We start from the raw sequence: 23,058 nt of genomic DNA on the forward strand, positions 1-23,058 counted from the left end.
AAAAAAAAATCCACCAGCAGATCCACTGGACAATCTTGCATGTGATTTGTAGCCTCACAAACCCAGTTGAGTTAGTTCTGAGTTGAGGACAGAGAGTTTTGTATTTGAGTCATATGCATGTGAAAGTTTAACAATGGGATACCTTTGAATTCTGGCATTGTAAATAATATGGACTATTTTGAGGTGATCCATAATGAGCTGTGCTGTTAACCCAAAAGCTGATCATCCTCAGTGGTTTGAATTGCCCAGTGGCTTCAAGGGTGAAAGGTGTATCGTCTCCTCTTGTTTTGACTTAACAGCTGTGGAAGCCTGGTGGTACGTCACAGTCAGTTGAAAGTGACTCAACGGCAGTGAGCTTGAGCCAAAATAACGAATAAATCTATATATGAAGAAGTGCAGCCAGAGTATTCCTTAAGGACAAAGATAGTGAGAACTTTTCTTATGTGTGTGGACATATCATCAGAAGGAAGCCGTACTTTTAAATAAACAGCTCTCATGCTTGGAAATGTGGAGGGTCAGCAAAGAAAGAAAGATACCTAATGAGATAGATTGGGTTAGTAATTGCAACAGTGTGTTTAAGCACAGCTGAGATTGTGACCATAGCACAGAATTGGGCAGGGTTTTTCCATTCTGTTGTACATTGGGTCGCTAAGCTTCAGCAGACTCCATGACATCAAGTAACATAGGTGATGGGTAATATAAAGGAGGGAACACATTCCTTAGAAAAATCTGTCTTAACTGGCAACAGGCAACATTTGCCCAGGGATTTTGGCAAAAAAGAGTAAGACCAAGAAGCACAAAGAGAAAGTAGAAAGAATGCTGTTATGATGTTGGGATTCTAATCAGTGTCATGAAACAATCAATGCTTGTGAATTGTTGAATGAAAGACCAATTTGTTTTTATAACATCCACTCATCACAATTAAAAAAATAAAGGAAAAAAGGAAACAAACTTTACTAAGACGGGAGAGAGGGAGTAAAAATTAGTAAATACATAGAGGACACAATTTAGATGGGTGAATGAAAGGGCAATATCCAGTAAGGGGATGGTCAACACAATATCACCAGAGGAGGGGGGGAAAGACAGAACGGAACAGAAGGATTCATGGAAGCCAGAATTAAAGAGAGGAAGGGGGGAAGTATGATTAAATTGGGGGTATTAAGCCCAATGTTCTTGAACAAAATGTGTATACATGAGTGAATGAAAATTAATTTGCTTTGTATACCTTCACTCATCAACAATCTGCACTATGCAGATGACACAACCCTGCTTGCTGAAACTGAGGAGGACCTGAAGCACTTGCTGCAGAGGGTCAAGGACTGCAGCCTCCAATATGGTTGAGGCTCAATGTCAAGAAGACAAAGATTCTCACCACTGGACCAATTGGCAGCATCAGGATGGATGGTGAAGAGATTGAGATTGTACACAGCTTTAGTTTGCTTGGCTCCACAGTCAACACTCTTGGCACCAGCAGCCAGGAAATTAAAAGACGTATTGCCATGGGAAAGTCTGCTGTTAGGGACCTCTCCAGGGTATTGAAGCGCAATGGTGTCACTCTGGAGACTAAGGTGTGTCGGATACAGGTCATGGTCTTTGCAATCACTTGTTATGCGTCAGAGAGTTGGACAGTGACTAAGGAGGATAAAAGGAGAATTGATGCCTTTGAGCTGTGGTGCTGGAGAACAGTATTGAGGGTACCATGGACTGCTAGGAAGACAAACAGATTCATCCTGGAGAGGGTTTAAACCAGTCTGCTCCTTGGGGGCAAGGATCCTGAGGCTCAGGGACTGGTCCTTGGAGAGGGGCATCATGCTTGGGAGAGTGGAGGGACAGTGCAGGAGGGGAAGGCGCTCTATGAGGTGGATTGCTTCAGTGACTGGAATATTCGGGGTAGGAGTATCAGAGACAGTGCGATTGGCACAGGACAGAGCAGAGTTTAGGACTGTTGTATATAGGGTCACTATGAGTCGCGAGCAACTCGAGGGCACATAACAACAACAATACCTTCACTCAAATTACAATTAAAAGAGGAAAGAAAAATCACTGAAAGCCTCTGTGTTGAATTATCCAATAGGCACTTACTACTCCCTCCTTAACCTGTCCTACTTATAACTTCAACCAAAGATGAACTCATGAAATAACTAGTATAATTCCTTCATTCACTGGACGACATCTGTCTTTGTTAGAAACTCTTTAGTTAGAGTCCTCGGTTTTCACTCACCTGGGCTGGTATTCTCTCTACATTCAAATGTACCTCTTTTTCCTGAATAAATTCTCTTAATTTTGAAAAAAAATAATGTAGTGACAATTTGGATATATAACATAAACCTGAGCTTATTCTTAATGTAAAGTCCCACTTGTCTTCATAGATTTAAAAATGTTAGGACACGTTCAGCTTTTATTATTAATTTTTGGTTTTGCTCCAAATGCTGTATTATCTGTTCTTATTTCTTTTTATCCAATCTCATCTAAAGGGGAAAATAATATATGCTATTAAAGAATAAACGTATAACAACACTTTACAGATTCAAATAATCTAAACATTTTGTGATGATGTAAAATAGATTTGTTTTTAAAAATTTGTTCATAACATGTCTTCGCAAAGCTTTTTTAATTGTTATGTGTTCATAAAAGAACAAACTATTTTTCCTTAAAGAGAGGCACACACTTTTCTTTATGTTTTGGCTTGGATATTATGAATTCTGTGGTGATGATGTAATTCAGACTCATTATCATCGAGTCAGAACAGACTCTTAGTTGACCCTCCCATGAGTTTTTGGAAGACTATAAGTCTGTGAAAGAAATTGCCTTTTTCCTATGTTTCTGCTGGTGTATTTGAACCTCTGCTCTGCGTTAACAGCACACCTCTTTGCAAACTACATCACCAGAGCTCCCTATGGTAGTATAGTTGATGTTTTTATCTTGTAAAAAATGTGTCATCTTTGTAAAACAAAATAATTTTGTTTTTCCAATTATCTTCCATGCCTATCCTTCTTTCTTCTTGTGATGCAGTCTTAGTATTCCTGCCAAAGAAATGAGTTAAGATGGAAATCCAGAAAAATTTGCTTTTCATTCTAGTGAATGTTTTCTTTAATTTGCAGATCTTACAGTCTCTTGATTTTTGTTTCAATAAATGACAGTTTAATTGCTTTAGAATGCAGGAAAGTATGTGAAGAAAATTCGGGCATTTTTTTTATATTGCCTGCATTCTCGACTACTTTTAAAAGCAGATGAGTACTGCAACAGACGAGAAGGTTTTGGTTTTTATGGTAGTGGCCATCCGTGTTGTGTGCTAATCTAAAGGACACGTGTCTCCAATGGTTTGACTCCACCAGCGACTCCACAGAACAATGGGCAGTTACTTGCCTCTTGAGATTTACAACATTGGAAACTCAGTGGAGGGTCACTGTGAGTTGGAACTGACTTGGCAGCAGTTAAGTTTGAGGTTTTGACTGTGAATTATGGTAGTGTTTTTAACTGTAGCCTAAACGAACTATAAAAATTCAACAGTTTAGTTTGTGTTTTAGCAGTTCATAAGTGAGCTTTCTTGTTAAAAGGTTATCTGTCAAGTAAAAGAAGTTAAATGATAGGCAGTTGGTGTGTTCTGTGTAGGGTGGGTTGGTTTGTTTTCCCATCCTTTCCTAATCTGACAAAGAATGAATGATGATGGCTATTTCCTAAAGCAGTAATTAGGCAGTTTTCTCAAGAGTCAAAAGACAATATTAAGTAATATTAACTTATTTTCTGGTTTTTGTTTCCTGCAGGTGACCTGACACTGGGCTTGATCTCAACATGCCATTAGTAAAAAGAAACATCGATCCGAGGCACTTGTGCCACACAGCACTGCCTAGAGGCATTAAGAATGAGCTAGAATGTGTGACCAATATTTCTTTGGCAAATATAATCAGACAACTAAGTAGTCTAAGTAAGTATTTTTTTATATTAATAAAAATATCACTCGAAACTGGCATGTTATGCCTGAAGAGTATTAAAATTATATTCTTGGGAATAATTTGGGAGGATAGTATTTGGTGTGAGGGATGTAAAACTACCTGGAAAATTCAGTACTTTTTAAGTGTACTCAGGAGTTTTAGAATTATTTTTAAGTTTGCAGGAAGTGTAATATGTTTCTTGTTGTCAGTTACCATTGAGTTAATTTCTACTTATGACAGCTGCATGAATGCAAAGGAAAACTATTCCATAAGGTTTTCAAAGTTCTTACGTTTGGAAGGAGTTACCAGGCCTGTCCTCCACAGCATCACTGGGTGGGTTTGAACTGCCAATCTTTAGCCTGGTAATCAAGCACCTACCTATTTTTGCCACTTATGACTATTGTTTAAGCAATAGAATTCTAATAATGTGATACATACTTCTTCAATATAATGGTTAGGAATTTGCTGAAAGTAACAAATACAAGCAATAGGTTCACATAAGTATAAATGTTTCATTCAGTATATTTATTAATAAACTTGTAATAACATAAATGTACATGCACACTTAGTATACACACCATTCATATATCTTCAGTAGCATTTATACATTCATAGTGTTGTACAAGGCATTATGGAACAATCAAAAGAAATTGAAAAATGTCTTAAGGATTCTGATCTCAGCAGTGGACCATTTCTGTTTCTGAATTTTATTACCTCTTTTTTTTTAATTGGATTCTGATCTCAGCATCGGACCACTTCTGTTTCTGAATTTTATTACCTCTTTTTTGGTTGTTTTATGTCGTTGAACTAGAACCAACACATACTGACCCTCCACTCCAGCAGATTTTTCAGAGGCAATTAATCACATGGGAACAGATTACCCATTCTTCTTCTATGGAGCAGCTAGTGGATTTGAACTGCAGGCCTTCGAGATTGTAGCTCAGGTTCTTACCACTGTTATTGTGTACTGTCGAGCCAGAACTGACCCATTGCTGACCCTTCAGCGGGTTTTTAGAAGGAGTTAATTTCACGTGATGAGATTTCACTAGGCCACCAGAGGTGGCAAGAAGCTGCACTGCAATCCTGAAGGCACACGGTTTGAATAACTAGTTGCTCTGTGGAAAAAGGATGGGTAGTCTCCTCCTGTGCAATAAAATGCCTCTGAAAATCTGCCGGAGGGTCAGCTTTGGGTCAGTTTCGACTCGATGGTACACAACAACAACAACAGCAAACCAGTATTCAGTTATAAATTTCTGATTTATACGGAGTTTTTGCTACTAAAGCAGAGCCTCGCTTACCTTCTTTAAGGGATGGTAGGCAAATCTTAACCATCACTTCTGTTTTTTCCCCACTTCAAAAGTGAAAGACGGAGAAATAGATGTATAGATACTGTAAACATTGTGTTAACAAAACTTTGTAAATATAGTTGTGGAACTTAGTTTAACAACAAAAAACACAGGAAAAACCTAAGAAGTCCCTTTAAAATGCTATTGTTCTATTTAAGTACATTTTGATTGATCCACTAGGTAAGACCAAAAAATCCTGATACTGTTAATTCTGGGGGCTTTGTAAGTAAAAAACTTCCATAACTTCTAAGCAGACTTTATTCTTTTTTTATTTACTCTAAAAACTTTTCTTTTTTTCTCCCTTGCCAACTCATCCCTGTTTTATACAGGACTTGTTGTTGCTGTTGGGTGCTGCTGAGTCAAGTATAACTCATAGCAACCCTGTGAACAACCAAACTAAACACTGTCCTATCTTGTACCATCCTCACAATCTCTTGACACACTCGTACCCATTGCCACAGTCACTGTTTGAACCCACCCGGTCAAGATTCTTCCTCTCTTTCACTGCCTCTCCACCTTCCCAAGCCTGATGTCCCTCTCCAGAGAATAACCTATTCTAGCAACATGTCCAGTCCAAAGTATGAGAGACGGATCTTCATCTCTTTACCTCCAAGGAGCACTCTGGTTACACCTTTTCCAAGATGTATCTGTTTTTTCTTTTGTCAGTGCATGGTACATTCAGCACTCTTCTCCAGCACTACGTTCAAAGGCATCACTTCTTCTGTTATCCATAGTCATTGTCCAGCTCTCAGATGCAGAGCAAGTGACTGAAAAAACCATGACCTAAATCAGGCATACCTTATTTCTCAAACTAACATCATTACTCCTCAGTAATTTGGAGAGGTCTCTGACTCCCGGTACCAAGTGTATTGATTGTGGATCAAACTAAGGTGAAGTCATTCTTTCCTCCATCCATCATGATGCTTCCTGTTGGTCCAGTGGCAAGGATTTTTTTTTCTTGATGTTGAGATGCAATACATATTGAAGGCTATTGTGTTTAACCTTCTGCAGCAAGTGTTTCAAGTCCTCCTTACTTTGAGTAAGCAAAGTTTTATCATCTGCATACCAGTGATTATTGATGAATCTTCCGCCAATCCTCATGCCGTATTATTCTTCATAGAGCCCAGCTTCTTGAATAATTTGCTCAGCATATAGATTAAATAGGTATAGAGAATGGATAAATCATGACACACACCTTTCCTCATTTTAAATCATGCAGTATTCCCTTGCTCTGTTATTACAACAGCCTCTTGGTATTGGTACAGGTTTCACCTGAGCACAATTTGGAAATCCCATTCTTCTCAATGTTAGCCAAAATTTGTAAAGTACTTAGGACAACTGATTTAAGCAAACAGCATCCCAGGTTGAAAGATTTCTTTTCTGTGGGATGTGTGTGAAATAACTTTAAATCCATTTAGTACTCCGGGTATGGATACTGAGAAACAGATTAAATCTCTAAAAATAGTAGACTGTTTATAAAGATTTGAGGAGAAGCAACTTATATCATCAGTTTTATCAACTAGTGAAACATTTTCAAAAGATTTACCTGGATGATTGAAATAATTAACAAACCTGGCTGCTAATGAAAAGATTGATGAATCAGGACCACTCTAAAGCACCAGCAAAAAGATCTAGTGATCTGTCTTCCCAAAAACTGCCACAAAAACTGTGTAAGACACGGTTCTGCTCTGATGCATGTGGGGTCATCATCATGATGCTGAGAACAAACTCATTAACAGCTGGTGGTTTTTGGTAAAAAGTGGGCTAACATTTATTTGCATTCTCGAGACTGATTTACTTTTTGCTTGGCTTATCTAGAAGGTAAGTACCATTCTGAAGAGTACTTTCAGAGTGATGGTGTTTAGGGGACCATTTCTACTCTTCTTTTTGTAACTTTGGACCAAAATGTTCTATCCAAACTTAATAGAATAAGATGAAAATCAACTAGAATTTTAGCAGCTCCTCAGGAACATCAAAGAAATGAGTGTAGGTAAGAAGATGGCAATAGTGGAACTACTGATAGGTTCATGTGGAGTCGTCATAGCTAATTAAAAGGTTAGGCAGTCCCTGCTCAGCATAACGTTAGTGCCCTAAGTAGAAAGGGAAACATTCTTTTTAAGAACTTATTTGTAAATCATTTAAAAGGAATGGAAGTTCCATAATGGTGAAGTAACTATTTTGTTTTGCTTTCTAATAAAGTTGGAAAATCCAACGGAGGACCGTATTTTGGATTTTTTCCCCCCTAGAAGCTGTTGAAGTAGTTACCGCTTTTAGTGACCAGTGACCCTCTGTACAACAGAACACAATACTAACCAATCCTGGTCCATCCTCTCAATATTTAACATGTGAAAAGATAATAAAAGTAGATTTTATTCTTCAGTCTACACTGTGAATGGACTTAGGGACCTCAAAACCAGATGGGATCACATTACTTCCATATCTGAAGGCTTCAATATGTCTCTTGCCTTCCAAGTACAAAATCAGGTTTCTGAGATTAAGCCACCATCCATCTGCACTGCCTAGTAGATCTTTCATTATTTGGTTTTTTACAGTCTTGTTACAGTCTTAACTATTCATGGACTTCTGTTTATTAGTTCCTTTACATTAACAGCTGCTTCTGCCTGGAATATATTCTTTTGTCTCCTTTAGAAAAATGTGTTCCTGCCTTTGAAGCTCCAATTTTATCAAATATTCTCTTTTTTCCTTTCCCATCTACTATATTTCTGAGTTTACACTTTTACCTTTATGTTTTGAAACCTCTTTTTTTTAAAATTTTATTTTATTAATTTTAATGAAACTTTATAGAGATTTTGGATTTTCATTCATTCACTGCTACACTTTTCTCCCTGCCCACCCCTCCCCACCCCAGTTTGCTCCTCTCTTTGAAAAGTAAAAGAAAAATTCTTTCATTGGTATACAATCCCCCTACACCCCACCTCCACCCCACCGCCCCTAGTACACTTCACTATGCAAACTTAATTCTGGACTCTAGTGATAACCATAATACCCTATCATATATCACTTTTAAACTGTTCTGTCCCTCATCTGTTTCAATGCAATATACATAATTTATCAAGTTTTTCTCATTCTTACCCCAACCCTGATGACAGTCTCATTCTACAACAGTGGCACCTTGCAGTATTTGTCCTTTTGTGACTGAGATACTTCACTCAGCATAATGTCCTCCAGGGTCACCCATTTTTAATAATATTTCATGAGTTCCTTGTCTTTCAATGCAGCATAGTATTCCATTGTGTGAATATACTACAGTTTCTCTATCCATTCTTTTGTTGATGGGCACTTGGGTTGTTTCCAACTCTTTGCTATTGTGGACAAAGCCGTGATAAACATGGGTGTGCATATATCTGCTTGGATGTTGATTATGTTCTCTTTAGGGTTTATTCCCAGTAGTGGAATGGCTGGGTCAAATGGTATCTCTATTTGCAACTCTTTGAGAAAGCGCCACACTGCTTTCCACAGTGGTTGCACGATTTTACACTTCCACCAACAGTGAATAAGGGTTCCAGTTTCTCCACAGCCTCCCCAGCAGTTGTTGCTTGCTGTTCTGTTAAATTTTGCTGGTCTTACTGGGATTAGATGATATCTCATAGTTGTTTTGATTTGCATCTCTCTTAGAGCTAGGGATTTTGAACATTTCTTCTTGTGCTTGTTGGCCATCTGAATGTCTTCTGTGGTGAAGTGTCTGTTCATATCTTGTGCCCATTTTTCAAGTGGATTGTTTACCTTTATTTTGTTGTGGTGCTCAAGTATTTTATAAATTCTAGATATAATAAGTCCCTTATCTGACATGTCATTACCGAATACTTTTTACCAGTCTGTGGCTTCCTTTTTACCCTGTTGGAGAAGTTTTTGGATGTGCATAGGGATTTGATTCTTAGAAGGTCCCATTCATCTATTTTTTCTTCTCCTGGTTGTAGGTGAAACCTCTTTAATGCCTTATATTTATTTGTATAAATGAAAGCTCTTTTTTGAATCGATTGTGATTTCACAGCAAATTGATCCATCTTGAATTTTCCAGAATATCTAGCATAATTCTTAATACATTTTAACTACTGGTAAATATGTACTTACTGAAATTAAAAAGAAATAATAAACCTGACATATCAAATCAAGCTAATTTGTCTTTAAAAACCAGAATACTAAAAATAAGTATGACTTAGAAAATAAAAATATATTTTTACCATTAATTTAAACTTGTGGTTAAGATTTGTGTTGTTTTGTACCATCAAGTCAACTTCTCAGCAAGTTTTCAGAGGCTGTAAATCACATGGCAGAAAATTGCCTGTCTTTCTTTTGTAGAGCAGCTGGTAGATTTGAACCATATGCCTTTGGGTTGGCATTGCAGCTCCTCACCACTAGCCTGCCAAGGGCTCCCTGTGGTTAAAACTTGGAGAATGTTATTATTTTACAGAGTTGTTAAGGATTTGTCTTTCACTAAAAGATATGTACCAATAGAAATCTTTAGAATAGCTCTCAGGGGTAAAGGAGCCCTGATGATGCTGTGATGAAAATGTTCGACTGCTATCTTAACTTGTCTAATTTAGCTATAGCAGAGAAGATGCTTTTTTTTTGTTGGTTTTTTAAATTATTATTAATTTTAATGAGCATTTACAGAGACTTAGGGTTTACATTCATTCATTGTTGCACTTTTCTTCCTGCACCCCACCCCCCTAATTCGCCCTTCTCTTTGAAAAGTAAAACAAAAATCCTTTCATTGTTAAACAGTCCCTGCCCCTAAATCCAGTCCACTGTGCAGCCTTCTTTCTGGACTCCTGTCATGACAATAATAACTAATCATATAATTTTAAATAGTTCTCTCCCTCATCTATTTCAATGCAGTATACATTATTCATCCCATCTTTCTCAATCTTCCCTCAACCCTGATATCAGTCCCGTTTTACAACAGTGGCCCTGTGCAATATTTGTCCTTTTGTGACTGAGATACTTCACTTAGCATAATGTTTTCAAGGGTCACCCATTTTGAATAATATTTCATGAGTTCCTTGTTTTTCAATGCAGTGTAGTATTCCATTGTGTGAATATACTACAGCTTCTCTATCCATTCATTTGTTGATGGGCACTTAGGTTGTTTCCAACTCTTTGCTATTTTGAACAAACAGCAATAAACATGGGTGTGCATATATCTGCTTGGGTGGCGGTTATAGTCTTTTTAGGGTATATTCCCAGTAATGAATTGCTGGGTCAAGAGATGATGTTTTTAACAAAAAAAATTATTATTTAATCATTGAGGCAGTTTATTTAGGATATTAGTTTTGTTGTTGTTATGTGCTGTTGAGTTGACTAGAACTCATAGCTACCCTGTGCTCAATACCTCTGAACCTTGCTCTATCCTGAGACAATCTCACTGACAACCCCTACCCTCATCCTTTTTACTGTGTCAGTCCTTCTCATCTGGGATCTTCCTCTCCTGCGCTATTCCCTCCACCCTTCCAAGCATGATGTCCTCTCCAAGGGCTGGTCCCCCTCCTGGTAACATGCCCAGAGTATATGAGATAAAGTTTCAAATTCCATGCCTCCATGGAGTAGCTTGGCTTCACCCTCTCCAGGACAGACCTGTTAGTTCTCCAGCACCACAACTCAAAGGCATCAATTCTTCTGCCTTATTTGGTCATTATCTAGCTCTGACGCATAGCAAGTAGTTGTGAAGATGATGGCCTGAATCAGGCACACCTTAGCCTCTAGACTGACAGCATTACTCTTTGGCACTCTGGAGAGATCCTTAACCACAGATTTCCTAATGCAGTTCATCTTTTAATTTCTTGACTACCAGTGCCAAAACTGTTGATTGTAGAACCAAGCAAGCTGAAATTGCTAACATTCTTAGTCTCTTACCCATTTGTCATAATGCTGCCAGTTGGCCCAGTGATGAGAATCTTCATTTTCTTGATATTGAGCTTCAATTTATTTATATTGTATACCCTCTGCAGCAAATGCTTCTTGTTCTCCTCAGTTTCAGCAAGCAAGGTTGTGTCATAAGCATAATGCAGGTTGTTGATGAGTCTTCTCCAATCCTGATGCCACATTCCTTCTCATAAAACCCAGCCTCACAAATTACCTGGTCCACATAAGATTGAAAAAGTATGGAGACAGGACTCATCCCTGATGTACCCCTTTCTTGATTTTGAACCATACAGTATTTCCTTGCTCTGCTCTGATGACTGCCTCCTGGTCCAAGTATAGGTTTTAAATGAGCACAGTCAAATGTTCTGGGATTCCTATTCTTCTCAAGGTTAACCACAGTCTGTTGTGATCTGCAGAGCAAATGCCTTTGCATAGTCAATGAAAGACTTACATACGTTCCCCTGGTATGTGTTGCTTTCAGCCAAGATCCATCTGACATTTGTGGTAGTATCCATCTGGCATTCTCTGTTAGTTTGGGAGGAAAATCCTTGTCTCCAGCAGCCAAGAAATTAAAAGACGTATTGCCATGGGAAAGTCTGCTGTTAGGGACCTCTCTGAAGTACTCAAGAGCAACGGTCTTTAGTCTCTCTGGAGACTAAAGTACGTCTCATACAGGCCATGGTCTTTGCAATCACTTGTTATGTGTCAGCGAGTTGGACAATTACTAGGGAGGCTAGAAGGAGAATTGCTGCCTTTGAGCTTTGGTGTTGGAGAATAGTATTGAAGGTACCAATGGACTGCTAAGAAAACAAACACATTCACCCTAGAGATGGTTAAACCGGGCTGCTCCTTGGAGGCAAGGATTCTGAGGCTTCGTCTGAGGCTTCATTGGGCATGTTGTAAGGAGAGACCGGTCCTTGGAGAAGGACATCATGCTTGGGAGGGTGGAGGACAGGTGCAGGAGAGGAAGGCCCTCTAGAAAGTGGATTGATTTGGTGACTAGGGTAATCAGGATGAGTGTATCGGAGACAGTAGGATTGACACAGGACAGAGCAGAGTTTAGGGCTATTGTACATAGGGTCGCTATGAGTCACAGGTGACTCGATGGCACATAACAACCACCACCACCTTTCTGTCAGTGTTTCTGGGAGAGCTCTTAGTGTCTTGGTCTTCTCCTGTGTCAAGGAGGCTCAGGAACCTAGGTCCTGAGGTCGAGCTCTGCTCCTGGCTCTTCTTTTTAGGCAGTACTATGGTTCCTCTCCTTTCCTTTTTTCTTCTTTTCTATCTTTAAGATAAAAGGTGTTCTAGGCTACACAGCATATCATCTAGCATTCATACATTACCTTATGTCTTGAAGTATTTCTAGAATATGTTGTTTGGTAAGCTTTCAAGAGTATAATTGAGCAACTTAATCCTCTAATGAGTACTCCATAAATTACTCCATAAAAAACCCATGAGACTTCTGATAATATAAAAAGAGTTTACTAACTAGTAAAACATAGAAATATTAAGTGTACCCCAAAACACAAAATAATTAAAGGCTCTAAACAGAGTACACAGTTAAGTAAGACAAAGCATAATTTGCTTTTCCTACCTTTCATATATCAGGACCCCGGTAGCCTAGTGACTAGGAAGTTTTGCTGTCAAGCCAAAGACCACCTCTTCAAATCCACCAGCTGTCCTCAGGAGAATGTGTCATGGATTTAACTGTAGGTCTCCAATATGTTTATGTGTCTGGAAAAGCCATGATTCTTGGGGATTTGGATATAAACATATATGTGGCAGTTAGGTAGTAATTCCCCATGATGTGATAAATCAATTAGTTTTAAGAGAAATACAGGTAGAATAAAGTATTTTTCATTATGATGATGATGTTGTTGTTGTTATGTGCTGTCAAGTCGTTTGCAACTTACAGTGACCCTGTGATCTGAACCCTGCTCTGTCCTAAGCCAACCTTATAGTCTCTGACACACCTACCCCCCCCCCAATTAGGCCTGGCCTTGAGTAAGTCTGTCTCATCCTTTCTTGCACTGTCCCTCCACCCTCTCAAGCATGATGTCCTTCTCCAAGGACTGGTCCCTCCTTGCAGCATCCCCAAAGTATGTCAGATGAAGCTTCAGAATCCTTGCCTCAGAGGAGCAGCCTGGTTTCACCCTCTCTAGGCCAAACCTGCTTTGTTCTCCTAGCAATCCATATGTGTTATTCAGTACTCTTCTCCAGCACCACTAGATTTTCTAAAACTTCTTCCTAGCTTGTTTATTACATATAAATGTCTATTCTTTTCTCTCTTTAAAATAGCATTCTTTTGGCTTTTCCTCTTCAGTAATGGGAATTTGCATGATAGATAAATATTACATTTATGGAAGCTTTGGTTTTTGTTTTTAGAAATTAGAACAAATTATGCTCAAATTTTTAAAAAATCTTGTTTCGGGTAGACCTGATGTAGATCATCTGAAGTTACATTCTGCCACCCAGCCTGGAATTCAGTTGGAGTGCAGTTTCTATAGGAATGCTTATTTGAAATGAAAAAATATGTTATTTTTATGTACTTTCACATGTTCATCTTCTCTAATCCTCAACCAATAGGTAGAAATATATATATGGTAAAGTCACCCAGCAGGAAATGGTAGAGCTCAAGTTTCAAACAAGGTTTCCTAGGGTTTATAGTTTTCTTCCTCCGACCGTGTCAAAACTGGGATAACATTTTAGTGTATAAAATAATTCCAAATAAATACCAAATTCAAGTGGATAGTATTTTTAAATGTTAACTATTTTGATACTTTATATCTGATCACCTTAAATGTTATGGCATATATTTCATTTTGCTTAGGTAAATATGCTGAAGATATATTTGGAGAATTATTCAATGAAGCACATAGTTTTTCCTTCAGAGTTAATTCATTGCAAGAACGTGTGGACCGTTTATCTGTTAGTGTTACACAGCTTGATCCTAAAGAAGAAGAGTGTAAGTTTATTTACTTTGTGTTTTCAAAATATATATTGTACATTTACGTTTTGTTAGGTGAAATGAATATTTTTGAGGACATTAAACAACATTAAACATGGTTTTATTAAAATCATTTTACCCATGACCTTTGTTGTAAATATTGTAATAAATCAGTGTCTATAATTAGGATTAGCTTGTCTGACATTTATGCTCTTTTTTGCTTCTTTTTGTACACCAAATAGCTCTTAAATTTTTGCCAGAAAGAAATCATTTTAGGAAAAACCAGGCTTTCCCTCCATCATACCGTTCTCTCCCATATAATCTTTTTTAGACTTTTCTCTTAAAAATCAAAATTATTTGAAAACTACCCGAAATTCTTTGATTCTGTAAGAAAGTAGTTTCTTTTCATATGCTTGTGTGTAAACTGCTGAAGCCTGATCTAGTTCATTGAATGTTACTTCCTCCTTTAGGGCGACTCTAGACCCTTAGTTCCTGGGGAGTTACACTGTTCTCCCAGAGGTGAACTGCCTCTCTGACAGTTCATCCGAGGCAGAAAGATGGGAAGTCGGTTCCAACTCAGTGGGAATGAGTTTGATTTTGTTTTTCATTTCTTCCTTTAACTGAATGATTCTAGGTCAGAAGCATTCTACACAGTAAACCAAGGGTATCAAACTCACTGCCGTCTTGTTAGTTCTGACTCATAGTGACCCTCCATTGAGTTTGAAGCAGCTGGTGGGTTCAGCCAAAGAGATGCATCCTTTGGGTTAGCGCACAGTCTCCTACAGACTACACCACCAGAGTGCCATAAACCAGGAATAGCAGGTTTAAAACCAGACTACAGCTGTGATAGAAACTGTAGTAGTAAAAGAACAATGCATACCTTGATAGAATTTATCAAGTGCTTCTTTTTGTTTTACAAAAATAAATGGAATTACTGATAGCATACTTTTCATTTCTCTGCCCTTAACCCAAAGCCCACATTCATTCTGACTCACTGTGACCCTCCATCAGGTTTCTGAGGCTGTGACTCATTCAAGGAGGAGACTTCCCTTCTTTCTCCCGGAGAGCAGCTGATGGATTCAAACTCTTCTGTTTTGTCAGCAGTGCAACACCTAACATACTCCACCCACATCAGCCTTTTTTATCTACTCTGCTGTTAATAGGTGCCATTGACTTAACTCCAACTCATAGTGACCCTGTGTAACTTGATTGAATCCTTGCCAGATCTTACACTATCCTCACAGTCTCCACTGTGTTTAACCCACTGTTTGACTCACTGTGTCATTCCATCTCACTGTGTTCCTCCCCTCTCTCACTGATGCTCTCTACCTTTCACCTTTTCCAGAGACTGGCCCCTCCTGACAACCAGGCCAAAGTATATGAGGGTGTTAATTAATGTGACTCTCTCATAACCCTCTTTTTTGAAATACATTTTTAATATAAATATGTTATAAAATAGATCTAAACTTAAGCAATATAACTATTAAAGGGTATCACTGGAAAAACCAAAAAGAAGGTAATGATGGTTGTCTCATGGATCACATCCTTTGGATCTAATCTGCTTTAGTTACTAATGAAAGATAAAGTCTTGCCATGCTAGATTTCTGCTGTGTGCAAAGCTGTGAAATCATAGCTCCAGATGTGAGATAAAAACAAAGCAGTATTTAATTTTTAAAAGCTGAATTATATTGAGATATAGTTCATATACCATGTAAATTCAGTAGTTTTTAGTATATTCAGAGTTTGACCCTAGTCACTATAAACAATTTGAGAACATGTCATCACTCCAAAAGAAATGTTGCATTCAGCTGTAGTTGCTCTCTGTTTCCTCTTACACTTACCCATCCCCAGGCAGGCTGTGTGGATTTTCCTGTTTTTGGAATTTCATGTGTATGATTCATGAAATGTAGTCTTTAGTAACTAGCTTCTTTCATTTAGTGTAAGGTTTTCAAAGTTCATAGGTTTGTTCCTTATTATGGATAAATGATATTCCATATATGATGTATATATCACATTTTATTCATTCATTAATGGACATTTGGGTTATATCTGCTTTTATCTATTATTAATAACTGTACTTTGAAGAGTGCAAGTTTTGTGTGCGCATGTTTTAATTTCCCTTGAGTGTATAGTTAAGAGTAGAGCTACTGGGTCATATGGTAACTCTTGTTTAACTTTTTTAAGAACTCCTAGAGTGTTTTCCAGTCCAGTTACACATTTTTTTAAAATTCCCACTAGATAGTTCCAATTTCTCCAACTCCTCACCAACACTGATCTTTTTTAACAATATTACAGCCACACTAGTGGGTGTGAAGTGGTATCCCAGTGTGGGTTTGATTTGCATTTCTCTGTGAACTCATGGTCCTTAACATCTTTTCAAGTGCTTACTGGACATTTGTATATCTTTGGAGAAATGTCTATTCAGACCCTTTGCCATGTTTAATTGGGTTATTATCCTTAGCTTTACATTTAGGTTTGTAGCCCATTTTGAGCAAATTTTTGTGTTTTGTAAGGAAATGGTCCATCCTTGCATATTTCAGTTCTGTTTGTTAAAAAGAAAGTTCTCCTATTGAATTGTCCTAACACTCTTTAAAGAAAATCGGTACTTAAAATGTATTGGTTTTGTTGAATTTTTTGGTGAAAGGTTTATATAGCAAACTAGGGTCTCATTTAATAGTTTATACGTGTAGGATTATTAGGAGTCAGAACTGCCTTGTGGTTATGGGTTTCTTTAATAAATATGCATATTGTTTAGTGACGTTGGTTCCCTTTGTCATAATAGGTCAACATTCTCATTTTCATCCTGATTTTTCCACTTCCAATAAGCCAGCTTCCTTCCCCTCTTCTTGTGTACTTTTTAAACTCATAAAATTTTACTTTATAACTTCTTCATTTTATTCTCCTATTTTGTTTAGTGTTTTCAGTACATACGCACAAATTTTATCTAATAAGCAAATAATGCAGTAAAAAAATGTAGTTGTCTACATGTCAAATAATATCAAATAAATAATTTGATACCAGAACATTCTGAAAGTAATTTTACTTATCTGGTCATTAATCTAATTAAATTTGTAAATTTCTTCATTGAGCCTACTTACCCATCTGGCCATCTTTTGTTAACCAAGATTTACACTTTTTATGTTTGATGTCTCATTGTAGAAAAGAAAATGTGTATCCTCAAAAGAGATTAAACATAAGTGTGTTATTTCATATACTTCTCTTTGGTTATAGTGAGTAAAACAATGATGTTTTCTTCTGAGTTTTGATTTGGTGCTTATAACATGTTACAGCTCATGTGGCTGTGGAGTTGCTGGGAATGCAGTCATGGTGTGGCCATACAGAGCAAGCTTGGTACTTCACTGACTCCATAAACCCAAACTTTGATGTTAAATGAGAATTTACTGTGAGAGTAATAAGTTTACTATTTTAGGGAAAGGATAATTTGAGAATAGTTATGACTGATCAACACTGCCCTTTCTCTTGTATGTTTGTATTTTCAAGAACATCTTCCATATTCTTAAATACGTTAAGAAGATGTCTATTTTTTTAACTAAGAAATCACTTTAAGAATTATGAATATGGAGATTTTTATGATACAGTTCTTATTTTAATATCACAAAGTCCAAAGTAAATTAATAAGCAGAGTTTTTTTAATCATCATGTATATAAGGTACCATTAGTTTTTAGCAGCACTTAATGTGCAAGATATTCTTGATCTTCAAGAGTATATGGTCTAGGTAGAAATTTCTTATAATACACATTTAATGATAAGATAAATAGACAATAATATAAATATCCAGCACAGTATTTTCTTTAACGTAAAGCTTGATTTTTTCTTCTCTGTAGTATATGTATGATACAGGCATATTTATTATATATGCAACATGGAGGTCAATAGTATAATTAACCAGAATAAGTTCTTTGGTGTTATTTATATAAGAAAGAGAATGGATAAAATGAAATGGAAGAATTCTTAATTTGGGAATGTTAGAAAAGAAAAAAGTTAATTGGTAGGAAATACAGATATACTTCAGATATTATTTAGGGCTTTCTGCGTTTTAAAAATCAGAGGATATCTAATTAGTTAATATCAACATGATTGGAAAACTTGGGCGTAAGATAATATGAACTATACTGAGAGAGCATTCAGAGTATAATTCCTGATTCCTAAACCACAAAGATAATAACCTCTTTAGATTTTTAAACACTGTTGTGAATTTGAGTGTGTTGTCATTACAAAAATAAAACACGCACATTTTATATTTTAGTGTCTCTGCAAGACATAACGATGAGAAAAGCTTTCCGAAGTTCTACAATTCAAGATCAGCAGCTTTTTGACCGTAAGACTTTACCAATTCCGTTACAGGAGACATATGATGTTTGTGAACAGCCTCCTCCTCTCAATATACTCACTCCTTATAGGTTAGTACTTGAGTATTATTTCTCTTGGTTCAAGTAGATAGTGGTCTGCTTTTAAACGCTTAAGCCCCTTAATGTTCTTCATTTCATTGGGCTGCTGGCCAACACAGAGCTCTCCTTATCCACCACATGTAGAAAACCTTTTTTTAATTCATTACATGCATTCACAAGGTTCTCGCAAAGAAGAGACAAAAACATTCAAGGAACTTTTAACAAGTATTTTTTTAAACCATTGGCAAAATTATTGACATGAAGTACCAAAGAATTGCTATTACCCTTTTAATTAAATGGAAAATAATTGCTCAAAATTCTACCATAACAAAATACTATTTTTGCTTGTTCTCATTTTCTTTTACTTTGTATTTATTTCATTTTTACAGAATGAGCATTTATCTGTTTTTAAATGTTTTCTGTAGTTTAATGTAAAGTTTAGACTTAATCAGACTTTTCCTTAGCATGCTTTTATGTAATTTGTTAAATGAGTGATTTAAGATGCACATTACGTATCCTAAACAATGCTATTCAGGTCAATATGCAAGTCATTAGCTGTAAAGGATACTATTGGAATATTGTTAAGAGATATCTTCTGGATTTGGAAAGCTAAAATAGTATTGGCAGTGACTCGAAAATTTTCTGTTCTAAATGATATTATTCCCCTTTCAGACTTTCATCCTTGTCAGAACTATTTGTAATTATTGGAATTTCCCAAAATACTTAGAGGAAGTTCAGCAGGAGAAGTTAGGGTTGTCAGTTGTGGAGCTTTATTTTAAATTATTAACATCAACTCAGAAAAATGTCTGGTTTTCTACTTTTCTAAGCTTCCTGCCTGACTTGCAAAATAATTTTTATTGGTACAGTATTCAAATTTATTTTGGCTTTTTTTTTTTACCCACACTGTATTTCTTTGTAAAGTCAGTTGATATTTTCTTAATGTAAGAAAACATTCATAAAGTTATTATTTTCATTGCATCTTTACGTCTTATTATGTTATGTTTTAATTGGTGTTTCATGTTTCAGAGATGATGGGAAAGAAGGTTTGAAATTTTATACCAATCCTTCCTATTTCTTTGATTTATGGAAAGAAAAAATGTTACAAGATACAGAGGATAAGAGGAAGGAAAAAAGAAAACAGAAGGTATTACAAGAGATTTTAAAAATGAAATTCTTTTCAGTGTATTTGTGTTTTTCTGCATATATGGAAGTTAACTGATGCTGTTGTTTGACAGTTTTATTTCTTTGTGTTAGTTTAGTCAAATTCTAAACCCATAGTCACAAAAAGAGATTATAGTCTAATGGGAAAGCAGATAAATAGTTTGTTAATTATAATACAATACAGGAAGAGCCATAACAGATATACCTGTGGGGGTTTTAGTAGCACAAAATAGTACCTGCTTTAGCCAAGGGCCACTCTCAACAAACACTTCCAACAAAGCATATAATGAGTCTGCAAGACCTAATAGGAATAAAGTGTACTGTGGAAGAGGAGGGCAGTCTTTAAGAAGGCACAAAGGAATACTGTGCAAATACTAGTAAAGTAGGTTAGGCTAATATATTTTGTGTGTGTGTGTATTTTTAAAACTACAGTATACATGAAAGGTTAGAGAGGTTATTTTAGTCACATTAAATTCTTGTTACCTGTGTTGTCTTTTTGTTTTCTGCTGTTTGAGAAAATTCATTACTATCTGCTTTATTCCATGTTAGTGAGAATTGAAATTATAGAAGGAAAACTCAAAGTTGAAATTTAAGCTAAATTGTTTAGGAGCCACAATCTGTCTTCCTTATCCCCGTCTCCCCTAATTTGTCCCCACTTCTCTCATATCTCCAGGCTGTCCCGCTACTGCCCATAGCTCTCCCCACTTTCCCTTTTGTTTCCCATAGTGTTCTCAGAGTGTTACTACTGTCTGTGCTGAACAGTTCCCAGTGTTCTAGCTAGTTTTCAAATTCCGAGCCAGTTTCAATGACTAGCAGGCCAAATTACTAGAGCTGGCAGTCTTTTGTTTGACAGACAGTAGTTTTACAATTTTTTAATTGGAATGCCTTAGATGGGCATAATTATCTAGTTCAATACAGGTTCCGTCTTTATTGATGTTTGCTATCTTCTTGGCCCCTTTGCACATATTTTATCATTTTTGTGTGAGGGTACCGTCAAATCAGATCTGACTGGTACAGGAGGAGATTGTCCCTCCTTCCCCGGCAGAGCCTCTGGTGGATTTGAACCGTGCACCTCTGGGATTGTAGTTGCAGCTCCTTGCCACTAGGCCACCAGAGCTCCCCTATCCCTTTGGACATTTTTAATTTCTTGCTCCTAATATAGACCTTTTCTCCGCTTTCTCACAATAAGAATCACTTTTTTGTTTGATTTTTCAAAAACCTTGTTTTCTGTTTACTGACACTGGATTTTTTGCCCCCCAGTGTCTTTGGAAGCTACTTGATTATTTCCCAGATAATATAAATTTAGTAAATAGTGACACTGTAGTTGAAGGCAGACAGTGCTATTAATGATAGATTTTTTTTTCTTTTTTATAACATTTAAGACTAATAGATAAGGTAGCAAAATTGGCTGAATCTTTTTTTTCCTCTGACATGACTTCCTAACCTCAAATCAGGTCCACTTTTTTATTTGGATGCATCAGTTTGAATTAGAGGTTATAAAATGACAAGAAGTGGAAGTTATAAATTAGCTAACTCTGACTAAATAAACTCTGACTTTATAAATGAACTATGTTTTATTTTTATTATTTTGTCATGTCAATGTCCTTTTTAAAATATTGATGTTAGAATTTTGTTTTGATTATTTTAACTTCTTTTTAATAACTTAGCACTTCAGCATTTGGCTTTGTTTCAATACCTCTGTTATAGCAGAAAAATCTAGACCGTCCTCATGAACCAGAAAAAGTGCCGAGAGCACCTCATGACAGGCGAAGAGAGTGGCAGAAGCTGGCCCAAGGTCCAGAGCTGGCGGAAGATGATGCTAATCTCTTACATAAGCATATTGAAGTTGCTAATGGACCAGCCTCTCATTTTGAAACAAGGTGTTTTTTCTTTTAATTTTAAATTACTGATGGAACATTGGCTGTGTAATATCTGTTATAAATACAGCAGTGATTTTGAAATCCTGACCATTGTGAGCCTAAATTCAAGTTTGACTTGAATGGTAGAAAGGCAGATCTTACATTTTTGTCAACTGTAGATTATTATATTTTGTAATCTTAGGTTCACTGTAGAGAAGGAATAGATGATCATCAGGCTTGTTTTCATATTCATTTGAAGCCTCATTCTTTCTCAGTATTTCAGGCAGAAAAGGCTAGTTTCACAGTAGAGCAATGAGAGGTTTTATAAGTACTATGGATTCAATGCACATAAAGTAGGAGTTGAGAAGGAGTTATGTGTATTGTTTCCTTTCTTTCCCCTTACTCCCTTTCTAGCTACATTACTTCCAAATTTTTTGCCCTGTGTTGCAGAAATGTTGACAAGGTCCTTTTCCTTTCTTAGTAACCAGGAGTATTAGCTGGGTAATATACTACCATGTAAGCACAAACTGACATATTTCTATGAAGAAGATTGGATATAGTGACATTTACTGTTTATGGAAAAGAGCTTAACTTTTTTTGGCATGGAATATGTAATCCGTTAGGCCACAAGTTAGCTCAAGCTGCTTGCTAACTAGGAGAAGCTTGGCATTTCTAATTCACCAGCCACTCAGCAGGAGAAAGATGTGACAGTGTATTTCCATAAAGATAGACAGCTGGAAGCCATAGAGGGCAGTTCTACTCTGCCCTCTAAGCTCGACTCAGTGACAACAGGTTTGGTTTTTTTAGTTTTATTTAATGAAAAAATTTGCATGTAAGGGATATTGCTTAAGTACATTGCTAAAAGAAAAGACAAATAATTTAGTATTGGTTTTTGTTGATTTTAATTTACCATCAATGGATAATCATCATGTTTCTACTTCTGTTGAATAATTCTAAATTTTATCAGACTCAGCAGTCTAAATACAGTTGTTTCTTATTTGCTCCATGCATATCTGTGAAATTGAACTTTGTATCCAGAATACACTGCAGTCAGTAAGCACTTAGAAATTTCCCATGCTGAAAGTATCTAAAATTCTGCTGGTATCTGATCCTAAGTCACATGTTGCAGTGTTACTCAGTTATTTCCCAAATAACATCTTTGAAAACACCAACAGGGCAAAAATAATGTAGCTTGCCATCTGTGAATGCTGGTAAAAGAAGACTTTCCTCCCTGAGAACAAGACTTTTGGAAGACATTCAGCCTTAAGAAAGCAATGAGATATCCTAGTATAGTGTTAGAGGATTGCAGTTATTTAATTCTTTTTATAAGAGTATGGTGGTGCAAGATAGAGCAGGGTTCAGATCTTTTGTTTGTAGGGTTGCTGTGAGTTGTACTCGACTCAACAGCACCTAACAACAACAACATTAGAGTTCAAGTGTGTTTTCATTGCTATGATTTCGTTTATACGTCACTATAAAATAAAATTGAATATTTTTTATTAAATTTTGTTAATTTTAAT

The 23,058-nt window shown here is 36.6% G+C and overlaps 1 protein-coding gene across 1 annotated transcript in view; it reads left to right on the forward strand.

Annotated features, from left to right (window-relative positions):
* The first annotated feature begins 3,756 nt into the window (after positions 1-3,756).
* WASF1 (WAS protein family, member 1) overlaps positions 3,757-23,058 on the forward strand; it is a 24,325-nt gene continuing 5,023 nt past the window's right edge. Inside the window, exons 1-5 of the mRNA XM_006881157.1 lie at positions 3,757-3,925; positions 13,992-14,126; positions 18,377-18,530; positions 19,545-19,662; positions 21,387-21,559. Coding sequence (XP_006881219.1) covers positions 3,793-3,925; positions 13,992-14,126; positions 18,377-18,530; positions 19,545-19,662; positions 21,387-21,559 — 713 coding nt within the window. The 5' untranslated portion in view covers positions 3,757-3,792. The remainder of the gene's footprint in view (positions 3,926-13,991; positions 14,127-18,376; positions 18,531-19,544; positions 19,663-21,386; positions 21,560-23,058) is intronic.

Source organism: Elephantulus edwardii, unplaced genomic scaffold (genome assembly GCF_000299155.1).
Source record: "Elephantulus edwardii isolate Elephantulus edwardi_28Jun2011 unplaced genomic scaffold, EleEdw1.0 scaffold00013, whole genome shotgun sequence".
In the NCBI taxonomy this organism is placed as follows: domain Eukaryota; kingdom Metazoa; phylum Chordata; class Mammalia; order Macroscelidea; family Macroscelididae; genus Elephantulus; species Elephantulus edwardii.